At 39.7% G+C, this 20,734-nt stretch overlaps 1 protein-coding gene across 2 annotated transcripts; it reads right to left on the bottom strand.

The window, feature by feature from the left end:
- Positions 1 to 3,989: 3,989 nt before the first annotated feature.
- emc10 (ER membrane protein complex subunit 10) lies at positions 3,990 to 8,438 on the bottom strand. 2 transcript variants are annotated; one of them, XM_029436755.1, is made up of 8 exons: positions 8,279 to 8,438; positions 8,077 to 8,143; positions 7,623 to 7,735; positions 7,250 to 7,363; positions 6,215 to 6,399; positions 5,798 to 5,891; positions 4,788 to 4,885; positions 3,990 to 4,296 (listed from the first exon to the last, which is right to left on the bottom strand). In XM_029436755.1, exons 1-7 carry the CDS (start codon positions 8,369 to 8,371, stop codon positions 4,799 to 4,801), a joined length of 753 nt encoding a protein of 250 aa, XP_029292615.1. In that variant the 5' UTR covers positions 8,372 to 8,438; the 3' UTR covers positions 3,990 to 4,296; positions 4,788 to 4,798. The 2 variants fall into 2 exon arrangements, with proteins under 2 accessions (XP_029292615.1, XP_029292614.1); XM_029436754.1 differs by lacking the exon at positions 4,788 to 4,885.
- Between the last annotated feature and the right edge of the window lie 12,296 nt (positions 8,439 to 20,734).

The following is a 20,734-nucleotide window of genomic DNA, read 5'->3' as shown; positions in this document are numbered from 1 at the left end:
TTCATTACATGCTACCATGGTGCTATGGTGACATGTATAACACGATTGGACATGGGGGGGGTACAATAAGTGTGAGGCTGGAATCTGCGAAGGCCCGCTGGGATGCTTTTCAGGGACTTCGTCTAGTTTTCTTGGCTCTCCTCTGATTGACACGGCAGGTGCTTCCTACTTCTCACTTCCCTCTCACTGTTTTTGTCCTCGTGTGTTCAGTGGCTCTCAGTATGAACACTGTGGAGTGTGTTTATTCTAGAGTGTCGGACACAACGGTTGCTTATTACTTACTTTTTATGAATAATGCAGCCGTGGAATAATTTGGATTCTTTACTTTAACAAAAGGGCCAATGCAACTATGTAAATATATACTATTACGATAACTCGTAATAGTATATATTTACATAGTTGCATTGGCCCTTTTGTTAAAGTAAAGAATCCAAATTATCTAAATGCTGTATTTTAAATCAAGTAAAAGTAACTATCAGCCGAATCAGCAAACAAAGTAAAAGTAAATCTTCTGCAGTAATGTCCCCAGTGATTATTATTAGATTGTTAATACTGATACATCAATGTGTAAGCAGCGTGTAATTGTTGTAGCTGCTCGAGGTGAAGCAACTACTTTATATACAGTTAGGTAGTTTAGTGGGGTTCCCAACCTAGGGGTCAGGCCCCTCCAAGTGGGTCATGAGATGATTAATGGAAGTGGAATGGAATGAAAAACTAATTATGCTCCAAAAAACTTGTTTTTGTTTTATGGACTTTTCTCTAATATTTGTTTTTGTGAAATATTTAATCATTTTAAATTGTTGCGCCTCAAACAGTCATTTAAATCAAACCATGTGTGAAGTAAAAATGTCTCTTTGGTGGAAATAAAATGGGTTAGGGGTGAGGTGGAGGAGACAAAGCATTTGAGTTATATATCATCTATAATAAAGCAAACATCGTTAAAATGTCCAGATTTACAATGTGATAACGACAGGCCAAAATCAGCTGTCCCACAACTTTAGTGCAACATAAACCTCTTAAAGTGCTTCTAAATCACGGCATGTCATGAAGGGGGGGCGGAGGTGTCATGTCATGAGGGAGGGGGAGGTGTCATGTCGATCACATGGTGTCATGCTGACATTGGTGGTCTCCATGTGACATAGAGTCATAAGATTTATCAGTAACTGCTGAGATGCAAGCGGCTGCCTGTTTCATGTGTGTAACCCTTACCCTCTTCTTCTCCCCCCGCCCCCTCCACTCTCTGCCGTAATCTGCAATATTTCTCAGTATTAAATAATATTCCTTCTATCCTCTCTCCATGTTATTAAAACCATGTGAACTCTTGGATATCTTGTCAATGAACTGTTACAGATGTAGATAACATAATAACAATAAATCATTTTGGAATGATTTACAGCCTCTACTGGCCTCTTCTGCATTTCAGTTTGTATATCACACTTTCTGCATTCCTTTATGACACAACAGGAAGTGTGCTCTAAAGACTTTGGTGTACTTACCAGTGACCTGTGGCTGGAGTAAAGGGCAAAGCATCTTTGTATGTTCATATTCTTCAGTAAAGCCAAAGATGCAATGAAAGGAAGGAGAGACAAGTAGTTTAATCCACTTTGTGAGAGGAGGAAAAAGACTTACAATAACCAGACATCGTAGAGAGGGGCGAGATGTGATAATCGTTTAAATATGTATATTTAGGGATCATCTGAGAAGACAGGCATTTCGGCTGGAGTATACCAAACATTCATCAGGCAGCCAAAACACACAGCGCCAATTGATTTGTCGATGACTCAAACTTGCTTCTGGCAAAGACCTGGAAAGATAGATGGTAGAATAGACATATCAAAAGGAGATTTCTCATGGTTTTTGAAGGCCAAGATGTTGAAGCTGTGGTTTCTCGATACCGGAGAGGTTGGGCTATGCATTTTCCTAAATTATAATAAACAACATTTAAAAAAAAAGCTGAAAAACAGCAATATTATCCAGTAGTGTGACAGTTGTTACCACTAATTGCATGTAACAGTAGTTAGTGGTAACCTTTTTCTTTAATCCATTTTGCTTGGATATATCTTTGTTCTTTTTAAGTGTATGATGATTTTAGTCTGTTACACACCTGTTAAACTTATGTGTTAACTGTATGACGCCTCCAGAAATTCCATTCCTAATGATCATCACAATCATGTGCATCAGTGTCAGTGTCAGTGTCCCGCAGCTTCGTGGTACATGAACATACATCACAGTCCCTGCTGATAGGCCACCCAAGTGTTTCTGGGGAAAGTAGGATTGCTGAGATTGTTGAGTATTTAAAGTGGAATACGGAGCTGGACTGTTTGGAAAGAAACATTTAAAAACTAGTTTAAATGCAGCTGATCAAGTTACTCTGATGATATCACATGAAAGCACACAGCTTCTCTCTCATCGGTCCCCTCCTGACACAAGCAGATCTTTTTACTAACACGATACGTTTGTCGTCCGGCTCACTTCATTCTAATTCTCCCGCTTCCTTCAGCTGTTGTTATCACCCTATTTCAAAGCAAGAGGAGGCCACTAAAGAGCAGTCACAGGGCAAGACAGTGCACTTGTGTGACATGGTGTGTCATTCTAAGAAAGGCCTGGCTGGTGATTGTACAAGGCCAGAGGGCACCGAAGTGTTGAAGCTCAATGCTGAGCCTCCTAAAATAAGAGAATATTTCTCACAGTTTGACACGGGGACTAAAAACAGCCAGACTGACTGACTGACTGACACAAGGAAGCGAATAGGCGATGTTGACACAGGGGTTTTGGGACATACTGTTTCTAAAGCCGTGCTGTTTTGAATCTGTGATCTCTTCCTGACTCATGATTATAAATACACAGATAGGTGGCAGGAGGATGGAGCCAAGACAGGGATGTTCATATGGACTCCCCACAAATGGCTGTGGTGATCCCAGGCAGACTGGTGGTTGCCCTTTCGTTTGGACTGGACAGTCACCAGCTGTGTCTGCCTTGCTTTTGTAGGATTACACATTTTTTAAGTGTTAAACGACAGTTGCTGTCTTAAAGGTATGAGGCTAAATGCTATTTTGTATTCCTTTGGTTAGGGTATGTAAGGGAAACTACAATATGTACTAAAAGTTAGTGGGTTGAGATACTCAGATGGGGTTATATTCTAATGAGCCTGCATGTGACACAGGAAATGACCCGTTGCCAAGGCAGGCACAAAAAACAGACTGGGTTTTCTTTATTAATATTCAAACTTTATTAATTTAACACCTGGGTGTCAGGTGTGCAGGAGAAAGAACCACTAAGTTAAATACTGAAAGATAAATTCCACAACACTACCTACAATTGGACACATTTGAGGTCTGTCTCAAACGGCTTTAAAGTTACCATGGTCTATCTGCATCACTCATTTATGCAGATTTTGTATATATTTGCTGAGTCAGTGAGATCTACAAAGGTCTATCTCCACATGTTCAAGCATAATTTTAGTATCACAAAGGTCTATCTGCTGACAACCAATAGCAGGGCGGGAAATGAATCACGTGATCATTTTAATTAAGCACAGGAATAACTTATTCAAAACGTTTTGCTGCCAACTGTTTTATATGTCATCCAGTAGATAGTAGTTCAAGTTAAGATCATTAGTAGTTTCATAAAAAGTCTTAAAAATTCAGATTTATTAGCAAATATAATTTTTCACTTTTAAGTTTCCTGCCACGTGGAACTTGTGTAAACATTTTTAGAGCATAAAATGAAGCTAAGTTGCTTAAAATACAGTTGAGGGTTAAATGTTCGGGTGTGGAAATGTCAGCTCGACACTTGGGACTCTGGTTTTCCAACAATTGACCCCTTTTCTGATTACTATTACTACTGCTTATTCTATTGTATGGAAATGAGGTTTTATATTACTGTACTGGGGTTACGACTAAATCCGAGCCTCAAAGAGTAAAACAGCACCTGTATCTGAGAACTAAGAGTCCAAAACTCTTCAGTGAGTCACATAGAAAAAAGGCAGGCCAAGTAATAAATACTTTATTTTCACATTAGTATTAAAACGCAGTCATCTGCAGGGCACATCTCCTCTATGTTGTACACGTTTAAGTTGTGCTACTTAAATAGCATTATGTACAGCAATTAAAATCTGCTTAAGAGAGTTATTTAGGAAATGTTTACCAAAAAAACTGACAAAAAAAAAAGAAAGAAGCTGTTGCGTGTTGATCATCGGCCACCTCCATTGGCTGCTCCGCCCCCGGCTCCGCCACCTGATTGGTCCTGAGCACCAGACATCATGAGGAAGAGAACGAGAGGCACGATGTACATCCACTGGAGAGGGCGAGAACAAAAAGGAAGTAAATACGACAACATTTGTTTTAAAGACAACACATGTAAACTGTGATCACAGATCAGTCCCTGATTGGCATCCCAAATTAGGTTCTATTTAAATTCTGAACAGAAGAAAAGTTAAAAGTGGGTGAGAAACAAGAATTAAGAAGAAATTCTCAGGATCAACTCCAAACACATGCTCAACATATTCACACTGACAACTAAGATTTAGTATTACTTTAGGATCATAGCATGGAGGCTTCCTCATGCATAGTACTTTGCAATCCTAGAAATGGGAGCTTTGTCAGTCATTTATCAGTCTAACATATATTTGACATTGAACCTGGAAAAACCATCAAACAGTGGAGAAGAGGGAAACAAGGGGGGAAAAAGGGGGTGGGTTTCAGTTAGTCGTGTTGCTTAGAAGTTAAATAGATAAGTTGACAGGGGAGGAAGGAGGACAGAACTAGCCACAAGTAAGAAAACAGTACTTCAGTGGGAATCAGCTCTGCTCACTGCCTCCCCCTGCTGGGGGCTGTGCTGAATTGCTGACCATGAGGAAGATTGCACCTCCAAGAATCAAATACCACTGGAACACAGCACAGCACCAAGTCAACACACTGTCACTAGACACAGCACAACACAGAGTCAACACAAGTCACTGAACACAGTAAGATACACACAGTGGCACACGGATCATAAAAAGAGCTCAGACGAGACAAGCGATAAGTTCTTGAACTCTGTGGGCAGAATGATCTTGGAGGTTTGCATATACAGAGCTTTAACACAATCACAAGTCTGGTTTAGGGCAAACAAACTCTGGGTTTGGGCTGTAGTGAAAGCTACAAGATGAAGAGGTGGGTTTTGGACTCTGGTGTGCTTTGTTTATGGGGTGAAAGCAAAGCAAATATGATTTTAGAATTAAGCAAATATACTATTAAATCAATCTAGTGGTCATGAACCTTAAAAAAAAAAAAAAAAAAAAAGTCTCAAAATCTGTAAAAGCAAAGTAAAGCCTGTATTCATCATTTCATAACCATGGTCACACACACACACACACACACACACACACACACACACACACACACACACACACACACACACACACACACACACACACACACACACACACACACACACACACACACACACACACACACACACACACACACACACACACGAAAGTGAAGAGGAGGAGAACAAAAGGAATGTGCAACCACTTAGAAGTTTTTGGAAACATTGCTACTTGTCACAAATTGAAAAAGAAGAACATTTGTATTTTTAACTGCAGTACTGATGTGTCCTGTATACTATATCTGAACACATGCTGCATGCATAGATAAGTTAAGGTGGGTCTGATGGAGACAAAAATAAACATGTTCATATATCTATTAACTCTATGGGCCATTACAATCATCAGAGCCCAATTACCAAATGCAGGTAATATATCTTCAGGCTCTGCCTGCTGGCCTTATCAGCAGTGCTCAGTATGAGTACTTACATATTTAGCAAAGAAAGATTTCTGCTCTTGTGGATTCTTCCCTTTCTTCTCAGTTTCCATATCCATTCGCTCAAGGAACAGAGCAGTCTCAGGTCTGGAAGAAAGATGGCAATTAGTATTCAAACAAACCCCAAAACAGAACGTGTATCTGAAAGGCAGAAGAGCGCAGAGAGACTTGTTCTACCTATGGGGAAATGATGTAAAGCTGCTACGGCATGGCAAATAGAGCTGATTCAAAAGGCATCTGAAAAAGCTACCCAGGAGGATTTCTCTAATGCACAGACAGCTACAGATATGGAGGCCAGCAATGTGCTAACAAAAGCAGACAAGCTTTATCTAGCAGTTGAGATTGAAAGGAAGAAAACCTAAAAGAGAAACTGAAAAGCAGGAAAAACAAATACATAAATTAGGACTGACCCCGGTGCATTGACAGGAGCCATGACGCCGAGTGTGGTGTTGAAAACCTCAAGATCAACTTCATCCTCAACCTCAGTGCCCCTGCAGGCTCCAGGTAACGTCACTATGGAAACACCAATGAGGTACCCAGAGACGTCAGTGTGGAGGGAGATGACGTCGCTCAGATGGGACTCAACCATGGCACACTGAGGACCAGAGCAGAAAAAAGGTTCATGTTAGTCACACCAATATTAGACAGTTAGTATCACCCACATTTCTATCACACAATGGATATTATGCCATCTAATCTAATAGAGCAATATTACACACATTTTAGAAAGCCCTTAATCTGAATTAACTCTGGATAATTCTGATTTTAGACAAATCTTAATTATCTTTTTAATTCTTAAATATCCTTACATTTATTTGGAATTTTGGGTTATCCAGCTAGACATTGCCTAAAGAATTTAATTCTAGTGGAAGAATTTAATTTAATATTTTATATATATATATATATATATATATATATATATATATATATATATATATATATATATATATATATATATATATATATATATATATATATATATATGAATAATTATGTATTCTTTTCATTAAAGTGTAAAAAAAAAGAAGGGAAATAAATAAATAATTCGCTTGTAAAATTGTAAATTAGTGGTTTTGTAATAACCAATCATTTTATTTAACCGGGAGTGCCTTTTTCTAAAAGGCAACTATAATCTTGTAAACAACAAACATTATTAATTAAATATTACTTATACAATATTTTAAGTCAAAACTAAATAAACAATACAGAAATACAGTTAACAAAACCGGCAGGTTTAAGGACTAAACATTATTTGACAGGCCAAGGCAGCCTGGAATCTGTATCTTACACAGAGCAAATAGGCTTCTCAAACACTGATGAAGCTATATCTATATCTATATCTATATATATATAATAATCCACCATAATACAGTCTTATTGTGCATTTTTAAGTTGTAAGTTTTTTTGGAAGATGATTTCCCTGTAAAGATAAATTAAATACATACGGCTCTGACAAATGCTGTGAGGTAACCTTCCATCTGCCGCTCTGTCTGTCTGTCTGCCTGCAGGAAAACTCGAGGCACTCGAATTCTGTACAGACCGTCCACCGCAGCCACTTCCTGAAGATCAAAAGAAACATAGTTGTTAGGGAGCCAGGTTCACACCATGCAATGTTAATCACACCCAAATCCTTTTGTATGACCTCTGGCTGTCTGACCAGGGGTTTTATGTCTGCTACGCAAATCTGCTTATCAATGCATCACTATAATATATATGTAGTATGTGCATAAACATACTGTGCACAAAAAGAACAACATCTCTTTGGGATTTGGGTAATCTTTATTTATGACACATCCTTTAAACCAGATCATATCTCGCCTTCAGTTTGGATCTGTCCTCCTCTGATAGCTGGCTCTGAGTTAGTGAGACGCTGGGCTCCCTTCCAGCTTTTAACACCAGTGCTCCGCGCACTCGAAACTTTGCTATATCATCTGAAACAAGGAGGACAACAGAACATAAAGCATGGATGAATGACTGAGTGTATAACGTTATGAATGTAAATAACATGTTTCAGTTTACTCTATATGCCGAGTTTCATAGTACACATAGGCAGTTCTGATAATATCTCCACTGACTTCGAAGCAGGTAAATTTATTTCTCGTTACATCAAAAAAGATTAAAATGACAGATTGTTGAATGAAGTTTGGTGTGTAGGTTTCTCCATTCGGATATGACGTTAGCGCTGGCCTCACACGGCTACTTAGTTAGCTTAACATAGCCATAACGTACCATTCAACATTATACTAATAAAATAATATTATCACTTTCTCACCAACTTCAAATGAGTGTTCAAGAGGTACAGAGAAACCACCGAATTCAGTGTCCATGACATCGCCAACCTGATAATAAAAATAGAAAATAAACCGTTAGCCTTCACCGGGTCAAAGCTAATGCTAATTCCATTGCTAACAGGCGCAGCTTCCGCTTAACCGCAGTCAAATGCTAAGGTTCAAATAAAACAATTTCACACTTACCCTCCTGCCGTTATTACAACATACAAAATTCGTGAATGACACAAACAAAACAGTGGAAACGACAGCAATGTTAAATGGTAGTGGACGAGCCATTTTGATAGAAATAGGCACCGGAAGACAGTGTACTACTACAACATTAGGACTTCCGGAGTGTTTTTTCACCACAATAAAGTCTCTGAAATCCATGACATAAAAAAATAATGTTTTTTTTTAAAATGTTCGTTATAGCAGAGTTTCTCTGTGAACTATTGCACTTTTGTAACTTTTTCAAGATGTTTGCACACCTTGCAAACAATTGTACAGCTCTCTCATTCTATATTGCACATTTCTTATAGTATTGTTAATACTATTTTTCCCCTTTTTATTGTCATTTTTTTATTCTATAATTATGTTCTTTACTTTTGCAGTACTTTGTCTTTCCCCACAATATATTTATTGTATGCACCAAACACCAAGGCAAATTCCTTGTAAGTAAAAACCTACTTGGCAATAAACCTTATTCTGTTTCTGATTTAAAATGCTAATTTAGTAGCTTTTCTAGGCCTACTCTAGCTAACTATAATCATTACATCATTACAGTTTCTTAATTTCCCTGTAAACATGTATATGTTTTCAAGTAAAAAACATTTATTTTAGTTTTTAAAATAAAAGTTGATTTCACCGCTCACATTCACACACTTCATTTGTGCCTCCTGAGCTATTTAAGGTATGTGCTGACCTACTTGCGTGCATGTTGTTTATGTATAACTCTCAATTTATCAATGTATTTTAATTTCACTGTCTGTTTCTGAACATGTCAACGTTGTCATCTGCCGTTGCCATTGCCAGTGCTGCTGCTCAGGAACAATATTTTCTCTTTGAATTTGTATTTTTAGCATTTTGGTGTTTACAGTAGTTTCCTTGTCTGTTGACAGAATGCAACTAATTAACTAGGTATGTGTGTTCTGCTGTCTTGAAACATTTCAGCAGCAATTTCTTGCGGAATTTCTTCTTCTTGACGAATTAAAGAGGTTCTGATTTCTATTTCGTCTAATTTTCAGTTTAGTGTTGCTCTATATTTTGACTGAAGCATAACATAAAGAATAACTTCCCTTAACGTTAAGTTGACTCATGTGTTCTAATCTATTTGACCTAATTTGTTTTTGAGCAGCTAGGTAACACTATTATATTTAGAGCAATATAGGATTAACAGTTTAATATCTGTGGTTAGCTCTAACACAATATGTCAAACACATCACTTTACTCTTCTTGAGATCACAAAGCAGGTGAACTGAATATAATGTAGACCTTTTGTGAATATCCGTGACCTCTTGATTCTGGATGCACTGACACATGCAGGACCAGCAGAGGCTGCTAACAGACCAGTAAAGACCCTCATCCTTCCTTCCACCCACCCGCCCCTCTCAAGGCCTCTTAAAGTGCCATTTTATCAGCTGAATAATACATATTTATGTCCTCCTGGGATGAAGAGGGTTGTTCGTGTTTTTAAATTCTTAAGTCAGCATTCCATGTTCTACCTCAGCCTGGGCTTTATTTACGTAAACATCCTTTTAAGGAGTAAATCTGTAATCACAGTCACACAGAGCAGAAAGCTGCAATTGCACTTATCTTAAGACCAAGATCAGTGTCTTATATTCATATTGTGTCTTCATCCAGCTGCGATGGACTGCCGCTACAACAATGAGCTCTTCTGATAAGATTTGAATTTCCTGCTCAAATCTTGTTTGTTATCTGTGGGGAACTGTGATCACCACTGAGCAGAGAAATACTTGTTAGTACTGGCTGTCCAACTGGAGAGGAGGATTGCAATGGCTGTTCGATCTCTTGCCTCTGACTCCAAAAACTAGTCTGAGTTGTTTAACAAGTGTGTCCGGGAAGCTTGTAATGCAAGCAGCAAGCTCCTGGTGGCCTACAGGTTTAATAATCTGACCATGCAATCACAATGCCCCTGGTTTAAATCCAGCCAGAGCCTCTTCCCTAATGCCATGTTGTTTCTCTGCTGGCACAGTGGAATAAGAGCAAAGTTACCAGAAAAATAAAAACCTATATAAGATTATATATTGATTGGTTTTCTGTTTTGTCATGGAGGAATGCAATTAAATGCACACTTACTTTGTGGAGCTTTTCTGACATCTCTGAATGAAGCATTGAGAATTGAAACCCAATGTGTTCCCAGTGGTGTTTGGGGTATTTCGATACATGATCATGGTCAAGACACATTTTATACAATCTATACAATCCGTTCTTACAATGTAAGTGTACCCGAATACTGCTTGAATGAGTATATAGCATGCACAACTCCAGATTTTACAGACATGTTTTCTCCTCATTATATGACAGCGACTGTGGGCTTGCTTTGTTTGCAGCGTTCCCTGATATCAACAGGTTCAGTGAGCATGGGTTGCAATATGTAGCACCTCCAGACAAGAATGCATGGATCGTTGTTCTACTTCTTTGGGCCTGTATGCAATGGATCCTTGCTCCAGTTTCTAAAATGCAAACTTAACCAAGTTTAACAGTCCAAGAGTCAATTCAGGGGAAGAATGTCTGTGACTCCACTTATCTGGGGTTGTGGCCAGAAGGGGCACAAAACGTAAAAAGTATCAAACCAGAGAGAAAAGAGAAGCAGCGGCTTCAAATGTGATTGATGTGATTTATTTCTCAATGCTTATTCCCGGCTGAGGAGTTCTGCTGACATGCAAGAAAACCTCTGTGAATACAAGTGAAAGGCATCCATCATTTTAAACTCCAACATTTATGCATCAAAGTGCTGAAAATAAGTTTTGAATCCAGTTTTAATCCTTTAAAGTTTAGAGGATCGAGAAGTCTTAATGTGCAAAATGACCTGGCTTGGAGGTTGTGGGATCTTCTCCACTGTAACGTCTGTCCCGACATTTGTGAGAATGATTCTGGTTCACAATAGAATCATTGACAACAATATCAAACATATTGACAATGACAGGAATGTCCTCGATGAGGTCAACAAGCATGGACACAAAAACGCCTTCTCATGTGTCCTAAAGGTCTTGCTTGACACAACAGATCTACTTTAAACTGAATAATAATAAAATATTATAAAAGTTAAACCCCCATCTCCTCTTGAGACTCTGTCAACAATAATATTAAAAACGGGAAGAAGACAACAGCTGAGGGGTTGTCGCTGATTTTATACTTTAAATTATACTTGCATCAATATCTTTTGTGATTCTAATAGTTTTTGAAGTGCTTTTGACACAGTCTGTATGAAACAGTCTGTCTCTCTCCGGGCTCCGGTTCTGTTTGAAGGTGGGGGTGCTCTGCACGGAGCATATGGCCACAGAGGCATGTGATTCCCCCGGGCGCTGCCTTTGAAACTATGCAGGCCTATACAGTATCTATTCCCCCTTACTGGGACTGCCCATTACTCTCTGTCACCGCACTAAACAACGGTGTCACCTTACTATTCTTAGTCAAATATGAAAGCGTGTCTGTATTTACGAAACGGTATCAGGACTTTCACTCTGAAGGAAGACGTTGTCGTGTCCCGTCGGCCTGTGTGCTGGTATAAATGGAGCATTATGAAAAGTGAGAAAGAAAGTCAACAAATATGTTTTGAAACATGTCCTAGAGTTTAAATAAAACGCCACAGTTTTGGATTAATCACTGAAAAACATTATCAGGCTGAATAGATAGAATAAGTTCTACATGCTGTCGTGTTGATGATCAGACGAATCAACTCATTTCAGGACTTAATCTTCCAACAATGGCTCATCTGTACAAGTGGTATTGTAACTGAGCCAGTATTGTCTTATATATCCCTTTAAAGATGTTTTACCATACTGACCCCAAACTGTCACACAGTATATACCACTTGCTACACAGACTGTAACATCTGATACCTTTTTAAAATGTTTAATAATGCTTCAATAATCCAATCGCAGTCGATATAAATCACAGATCGTTCTTCATGTTAACTATACATCAAACATGATTTCATGACATGACGGTTCATCTTGTCTAGACGATTGTGACTCCCTCTTCACCCGTCTTAACAAGAGCTGTGACACCCTTAAAACTGTCTCTGTATCTCTGCACCTCCCTATATTTACGACAGCGTGTTGCTGGTATTGTTTTCACCTTGTGAGTTTGTGTTTGTGTGTGCTCCTGGAGACACCTACTGTGGCGTGAACTTCCACAGAAGCTGTTTTTAGCATTTTGCAAAGTGTTTAAATGACTGTGGACAGATTTTGTCGCAACGGTGCCGGATGCAGTCACAAAACTTCACAGGTGTGTAGTTGAGGTCAATAAGGTTAAAGATGGGAATGGTCCGGGCAAGGGCGAGGGTAGGAAGTGCGGAAGGGTACGCTCCTGGCCCGATTTGGCCTGGGACGTAAGATCTACCACAGCCTTGTCTCAGCAGGAGGCCTCTAAGGTTGCTCCAGACTTAAGGACACTGTGCTTTCGTGGCTCCTTTGAAACTCTCTTGAACACCTTTTAAAAAGCAGCTCAAGACTCACCTGTTTAGACTTCATTTATTTTGTATTTATTACTCTTGTTGTGTCTCTGTTTTCTTTCTTTTGTCTTTTATTGAAAAGCACTGATCTAGAAAGGTGCTGCATAAATAAACTTTACTTTTGCATGGAACATGGGAGAAGTTAGCCGTCAGGGCTTTCTGCCAGAAGTAATTTAGGTTTGGGTTAAAATAGAGCCTTTCTGGCAGAAAGCCCTGAAGGCTTACTTCTCCCATGTGTGAATGCAGCTGGCGCAAATCAGGCACAACATTGATGCAGCATTATTATTTGTTCTTTCTTTTAACAGCCACAGTTTTTAAACTAGAGACCATTTTCTGATGGCCCCTTCCCCACACCCATTTCAAACTTAGCTATCATTGTGATCTCAACTACACACCTGTAAAGTTTTGTAACTGCATCTTGCACATCTATCGTGGTGACAAAATGTGTGCACAGACAGACACCATGATGACACACACACACACAGAGTTATAGGTGAAAACAATGCCAGCCACGCGCTGTTGCGGCTGGTACAAAAACAAAATCTATTTAAATCTTGGATTTAGTCTAAAAGCTGTTTTAACATATTGGATTTTGACACGAAATACTTCCTACCGACTGCTTTCATCTCTAATCGGGTGTGTATCAGTCATGGAAAAGCTGCTGTGAAGATGGAGAGGACCTGCTTCAGTTGGCTTAACGTACACTTCAGTGAGGCTTAGCTAATGCAAACGTTAAATAACTCTGGTGTCATCCTCTACAGCGGATCACTGGGTCATGTAGGACACCTATAGTTAGTCACCTATATCTGCTTTAAATCCACAATATCTACATATAAATAACCTTTTCACAGAGTTTAGTCACAGTATAAATCACCACAGACGAGCTGTGAATGTATCAAAAAGACTTATTAAAGATAAGTCAGCTTAAAAGTCATGTAATGTAAAGTTGGAATATACAGTAGGTCTAACACACTCAAGGACCTTTTATGTCCTATTCAAACAGCCCTGCATAATCTTCCTCAGGGGTATTTTGTTCTCCTTGAATCTCAAGTTGCACTTGCCTCAAATAGCAGTTCTTCAATCTCTGCCTCTCTTTCTGACTTAACTTCTCTCTCCCAAATTAAAGTCTCAAAGAATGTTTACTGTTATAGCCAAGGTTATAGCAGGCTGGGCAATTTGGGCAGCAAGAAAACAAGCGCAGAATTCATAAGAGGGGCGGCTGTATGCAGGCGAATGAATGGAAAGGGAAAAGCTTCTTAAATGCATAATTTAGCACCGATGGTTATAATACCCATTTTGGTTTGCATTGCCATCAAAGGAAGGAGGATAAATGCCACAGCCGTACTTCTCTCACTCATATGTGTACAATATTAAATACTGTTTATTTATACCACAACACATGTGATTTATATGTCAAATTCTTCGGTTAAGCATGCATGTGTGTGTATATAGTCATGTCTGTTGGTGGAGTTTATACCTCTCTAGGAATTCATAAGGTCAGTGACCTCCTCTGTCTGTCTGTGACCTTGTTCCTCACATCCCTGCAGAGAGCTTTCAGTCACATAAAATACACCCTGTTGACAGCTACGGCTACTGGAGAACAAATGGGATTGTCAGAGCCTGCAGGAACGCAAGACTGCTGCTGCTGCTTAGTTTTTATTCTCCCTCTCATCCTCTTCAGATAGGGACTGTACTAAAGTTTTCAGGGTTGGGGCTTTATTTGACTTTGACAATTAAAAAAAACCCCAGATCCCCCTCATGGTTATTAACAGTTTGTTTAAAACACAGATACATGTTGCAAAACCCTTTCTGCTAATTTCTCTATTCGACTCTGATGTCAAGCTGCATATGTTAATGGAATAATTAATTATCACTCTGCTCTGTACTTTTGAACAAAGAGCTACTAAGTGAACAGTTATCACTACTGTCACTGTAATGTTTTTTCTGCATCTATTAGAGATGCTGGGGCTGAACAAGCGTTATATTATAGCTAAACTCTATATGATACATTTAACTTTAGGTGCGTTGTAATGCATCATAAAGTGAAGGAGACTGTTGGCTAATGGAGCACTCTTTAGAGACATTATGTTCAATCTCTACTAACTATTCATTAATTCATCTACACTGTCTACAAACTTCAAACCAGAAAATAAAGCCCCTGATGCAGTGACATGATTGTTGCCTCCTTCATCTGATCCATGGTGAACACAACGTTTGTGACACAACGATCCTGATGTATCTGTTCAATCTTTCAGTCCTGCAAGACAATGAAAAATAAAAGACCCTCAAGCAGAAAAACTTACCTACAGTAACTCTGACTCCACCTTCCTCCCTGATAATGTTCGTGCACTACAGATATTTAACTACGTCAGAAGTTTTACCCAAAACCTATACGAGCAGTTTCCACGCCTGCTGCATCATATCATCAAATTGTCAGTCAGTGCTGATTAGCGTCTGTCAGTTTCTTAATGTTCTGGCTCTCGGGTCTAATGAGTTAATCAGCTGGCAGGTTTCCTCGAGGGCTGGACTTTTCTTTATGGCTCTGAATCGCTTTTACCCATCATGGTGTCTTCCTTCTGCTCCTCAAAGCTCTGCAGCTCCTGCCAAGGTTTCAAGTGACAGCCATTCTGTCACACTCTTCCCTCCTTGTTCCACTTGTTGGGGGGAGGAGGAAGGACTGTGTGTGTGTGTGTGTGTGTGTGTTGAGGGGGGGGGGGGGGGGGGGGGTGTTGAGATGATAAAAAGGGATGGAGGAAGAAATTCAGGCAGATCCACAGACAAGGAGTTAGGAAGACGCTTTTCGGAGGAATCACTATAAACTGAGAGAGACATGCCTGAGCCACAGCAGCCAGGTAAGATGGTCCAACCTGTAGGATTATGACCGAAAACTCACAAAAACAAAAGTGGGAGCTGGCGATGCAGGGACATGTTCATAGGAGTAACAAAATAAAATAAGAAAGAATCCATGAACCCATCATTTTAACCCCTTTCTTTAAGAAATGCTTGAATTTTGGACAAATGAGACTGAAAATCATTAATTAATGTGAAATGTATCATGTGGCTTGTGAATCAAAGCTGTTAAACATGAGCGTTACTCTATTGTCTGTGGTAGGAGTTTTAGCTTTCGTTAGTGAGTGACAAGCTTATGTCTATCAGCTCACCCTCCGTGTCTTTATGCTGCTTTCTCTTTTATTAACAATGTTCTGGAGTTACAGTCGGACTTTATGTCTCTGTAGAGAGTAAACATATCATGTGCTTGGTTTTAGTATTTGCTTAGTGTTTGATTAGTTTGATTAAATATTGGTCATCAAAAAGTAATTGAAAGAAAAGAAGCTTGGAAAGGGAGCAACTAATGGTAACAATAATGGATCTTTTAGGCTCTTACAGGAACAAATGTGTTGAAGGGTGAAGGTGCTACAGTAATGTCTGACGTAAGGATCAAGGTTAGATTGGAAGACATTTTTATTTTCTTTATGTAATTACTTTCTGGGATAACGTTTTGTACAGAAACCAACTAGTAATTATTTCTGCTTATATCTTATACAATAATATATAAACTCAGTGCTGCAAAATGAACCCAATGAACCATTGCAAAATGTGCACTGCTGCAAATATCACTAGTTTTACAATAAAAAACAGGGTGAGCATAAGAAAGTCAACGCCTTGTTTCATCACTGACAAGTCCTGTCATTGCACCGTTAACTACGCGTTCAAGATATGTGCCTTTGATACAACACTGTAATGTGAATGACATTAAACCATACAGGCTGCAGTGCACGTCGTAATGTCAGTGTCAGTCTGAAATATGCTCTGCTGCCTTTGTCAACAGTGACCTCAAAGCACCGTAAATCAGCTGTTCGCTTGAAACCTGAGAAACGAGTGCATGCATGAGGAGAGGAGGGAATTAAGGCAGGAGGAGAGGAGGAGGTAACAGATAAAAGCGGAGAGATGAGCGGGATGATTTGTTAGAGGGACCTCTGCCAAGTCAGGTGTAACTACCTTGCGTCGTATCTCTGCACCTCAGACACCTAATCTATCTGACCCTGATTGCCTCCCTCATTCTGTTACGCTGTCTCCCCTGCTGGCATCCATCTCCCCTCGGCAATCTGCAGGAAGTTCACCATATTGCTGTTATTGTGTGGAAAAAGTCCTTTTTTTTTCTTCTTGTGGATTGGAGTCGAGGTGTCACATTCTCCGTCATGGGCTGATAGAAATTCAGTGATCTTTTTTTGCTTATAGAGCAATTTCAAACTTCACCGGATAAAACCAAAAGTAAATTAGACTAAAAACTAAAAGGTGTCTTTCTTAGTTCACATTAGAGACACATGACAAGATAAAATACACAAACTGAAATCTTTCCCCTCCAGAGCACTTTATAATCTTTCCCTTTTTATTCTCCATCATGCAGTAATTCAATCCCAACACTTCATTATATGTTGCCAATCCATCATCCTGACCTCACACATATCATGTTCCCAACACCACATTAGTACCTTCTCTCAGGCTCTTCTTGTTCTTGTGTTTCCGCCCATCCCAAATCGTTGCCCCTCTCTTGAACTTCATCACATTTTGGGGCCCCTCTGCCCCTGTCTATCAGCTGGTTACAGCACATGTAACTCCCCCCCATGGGGTCTTGCTCTTCACGGTTAAGACTGACCCGGGACTCAAGAAGGTGTCGGGATCATGAAAAAGCATGCACCCCTATAAACAGCCACAAGAATAGTTCTTAAGTGTAAGAGCAGTGGCCTTGTGGATCTACAAAGGGAAAGACCCCTCTGGGAATAGAGGTCGGTCCTATTGACCCATTAAAAAAGAAGAAACAGTCCAGCGGGATCATTGTTTCTCACAATAGCTATGGATTATTGATCTGTTTCGTGTGATGAACCAGTGGGATCTTTGGAAGGAGCCAGTTACACAATAATTAGACCTTGTGCACCAGTGTTGATGCTGATAGTTGCAGTGTGCCAGGATGGCAGTTTGCTGGCGCTGCTCCACTGCTGAGTGTGTGTAGAAATAACAACCCGATTTTTAATTACCGGTAATTCTGCCAGAGGCCAACATCTCTACCCAAACCTCCCCCCTACCTCTCCTCTTAGGACAGGGCAGAGCAGGGGCCAGTTGCATAAAGACAGACTTTAGCTACGGTAAACAGTCCAGACTGCAAATCGACATTTCTTTTGACATAAAGGAAACAATCCCTTGCTGTTTATTTCCAACAGGTTACGGCTTTCCTTCTTATTCCTCGCTGTCATTTGGTGCCACTGGTCCGCACTGATTGTTACCATGGGAACACTGGTCAACAGGTCACTTATAACGGCTCTTAGTTCAGAGTTAGAAATTAGTTTGAAATAACGTACAACTTTTTCAAAACCAAGTATGATGTAAAAGTGAATATGTGAGTTCCAGAGTTAAGACGGGCCGGTTTCACAAAGATGTTTTAAACTGGTCAGTAGTGTTGGACGAGTCTTACTAATCTTAGATTATAAATGCAAGTTAGACCGTTTCAAGCCTGTTGCCACCTTATTCCCAAACTAACGCAGAATTTAAAGCCACGTTGCTTTGCTAACATGCTGTTGAGCAAGTAATCAGAAGGGAAAGATCTTTTTTAAAGCCACAGTAACCTGTTGGAAATATATAGTAGTGAGTATATCAGTCATTCATTCATTCAGTCATCCAGTCAGTCATTCAGACATTCAGTCATACAGACAGTCAGTCAGTCATTCAGTCATTCAGTCATACAGACAGTCATTCAGTCAGTCAATAAATCATTCAGTCACTCAGTCATTCAGTCAGTCATTCAGTCATTCAGTCATTCAGTGAGTCAGTCAGTCAATCAATCAGTTAGCTATTCAGTCATTCATTCATTAATTCAGAATCAGAATCAGAATCTTCTTTATTGCAAAGTAAGTTTTCACCTACAAGGAATTTGCTCAGACGTTCAGTCATTCAGTCAGTCATTCAGTCAGTCATTCAGTCATTCAGTCAGTCATTCAGTCATTCAGTCATTCAGTCAGTCATTCAGTCAGTCATTCAGTCAGTCATTCAGTCATTCAGTCATTCATTCAGTCATTCAGTCAGTCAGTCAGTCATTCAGTCAGTCATTCAGTCATTCAGTCATTCAGTCAGTCATTCAGTCAGTCAGTCAGTCATTCAGTCAGTCATTCAGTCATTCAGTCATTCAGTCATTCATTCAGTCATTCAGTCAGTCAGTCAGTCATTCAGTCAGTCATTCAGTCAGTCAGTCATTCAGTCATTCAGTCAGTCATTCAGTCAGTCAGTCATTCAGTCAGTCAGTCATTCAGTCAGTCATTCAGTCGTTCAGTCATTCAGTTTTTTTCAGTATTTCTTTCAGTCATTTCCTGACTTAGCAGAAGTGCTGAGTGGCCACATTACGCACCAGCAGCTCTGCTGAGATTTTAAAGTATTGGAGGTTTTTTGTATTGTTACAATCTTTGATGAGTGTCACCAGTAACATGTTCTTGTAACTCAAGTCAAGTCGGGTCAATTTAATTTATATAGCCCAATATCACACATTTACCTCCGGAGGCTTTAAAAGGCTGCAGTGAACAGAGCTGAGCGGTTTGACTCTTTGACAAAACATTCACAGAATTCATGGCAAATAAGTCCCACGCCAGATCTAGAAGAACTAGACCGTTTGCAATGGATGAATTTAGATGTCTATCTGAAGTGTAGTTAGTTTGAGGCTATCTTTGTGAAACTATAGACCCATCTAAGATATGAAACCAAGCCAGTTGGACATCTAAGAGTCTATCTTCTTGTCTTTGGAGAGTAGCAGTTGTTTAGTAGAAGGTTAAACTTCCTGTCATCCTATTGGCTACAGGCTAGAAAGAGTCTAAGATCCTACCACTCCCACAACCCCTCAACCCTCAAAACCACACGTCTCACAACCGCTCAGTGTAGCATTACCTCATACTAAAGCTATCATCAAGTTCCCACAGGTTTCCACCCGTTGCTTGATGAATTACAGACAGATGCAGAGTCAAGCGCTACGAGGTCCTGCAAAGAGAGCGTGAGGAGTGAACTGAGCCTGATATATCATTAACAAAGTCTCTCTAAACGCAGCCCAACACCCAGAATGTATTCCTTATTCTAAAAGCTTCCTCTGTGATTTGAGAGAGGCCTTGGCCTATTTGGAGCGCAGGCTGTGTTGATGCGAGCTGGAAGAAAGAGAAGGAAATGAATGGAAAGCTGAAGTGGATGACAGCTTAATATGGTATTTAAAGCCGCCTTTGTTTACCGAACACCACAGATTCCTCATCCCTAAATTAGAGTTGCATTTAGCAATTGTTTTCTCATGTTGAGACTGCTTTATTCACATAATAACAATTCATTCAAATCATCAGGAAAGTTTATAGCGGCGCCATAAAATCTAATCTTTAGTTTCGCACCCCTTTTATTCCTCTTCCAACCCTATTACCCATTCCTTTTCTTTCTCCTCTCTTGTTCATCCATAAATCTTCCTCCTCACGTGTGGCAGAGAGGGGAGAGGGGGTGTGTGTGTGTGTGGGGGGGGGGGATACAAACATCACTGGTGGAATCCAAACAAGCCATAATTCTTATCATCATCACAATAACCCAGTGTTAAATACAGCCGTGCCAGCCTTCTCATTCCCTCCACAGGCTTGTGTGTCTAATCCCTCGGTCCTCAGCCACAACAGGCTTAATACATGACCATTACAGCATGCATAGACTAAATAACACAACCGTGTCAACACCTTTAAAAGGTTTACCAACTTGTCTCAGTGGGACAATCATTTTTAATGGCCTTTTTCTTTGTATGAAGTTCTCTGCAGAGGTCAGTGCATGCTCCTGAGGTGTCGTCATGTAAATAAAGTAAAAAAGTGTACCACTTAATATGTAAGTGTTATGAAAATACAACAGAACAATCTGTGACTGAACCTCCAATCACATTTGGTGTAGTCCTTCAGTAGAGATGCTAACAT

The sequence above is a fragment of the Cottoperca gobio genome, chromosome 8, assembly GCF_900634415.1.
Source record: "Cottoperca gobio chromosome 8, fCotGob3.1, whole genome shotgun sequence".
Lineage (NCBI taxonomy): Eukaryota > Metazoa > Chordata > Actinopteri > Perciformes > Bovichtidae > Cottoperca > Cottoperca gobio.
Note: the sequence above shows the minus strand (reverse complement) of the source record. Positions and strands in the feature narration are given on the sequence as shown.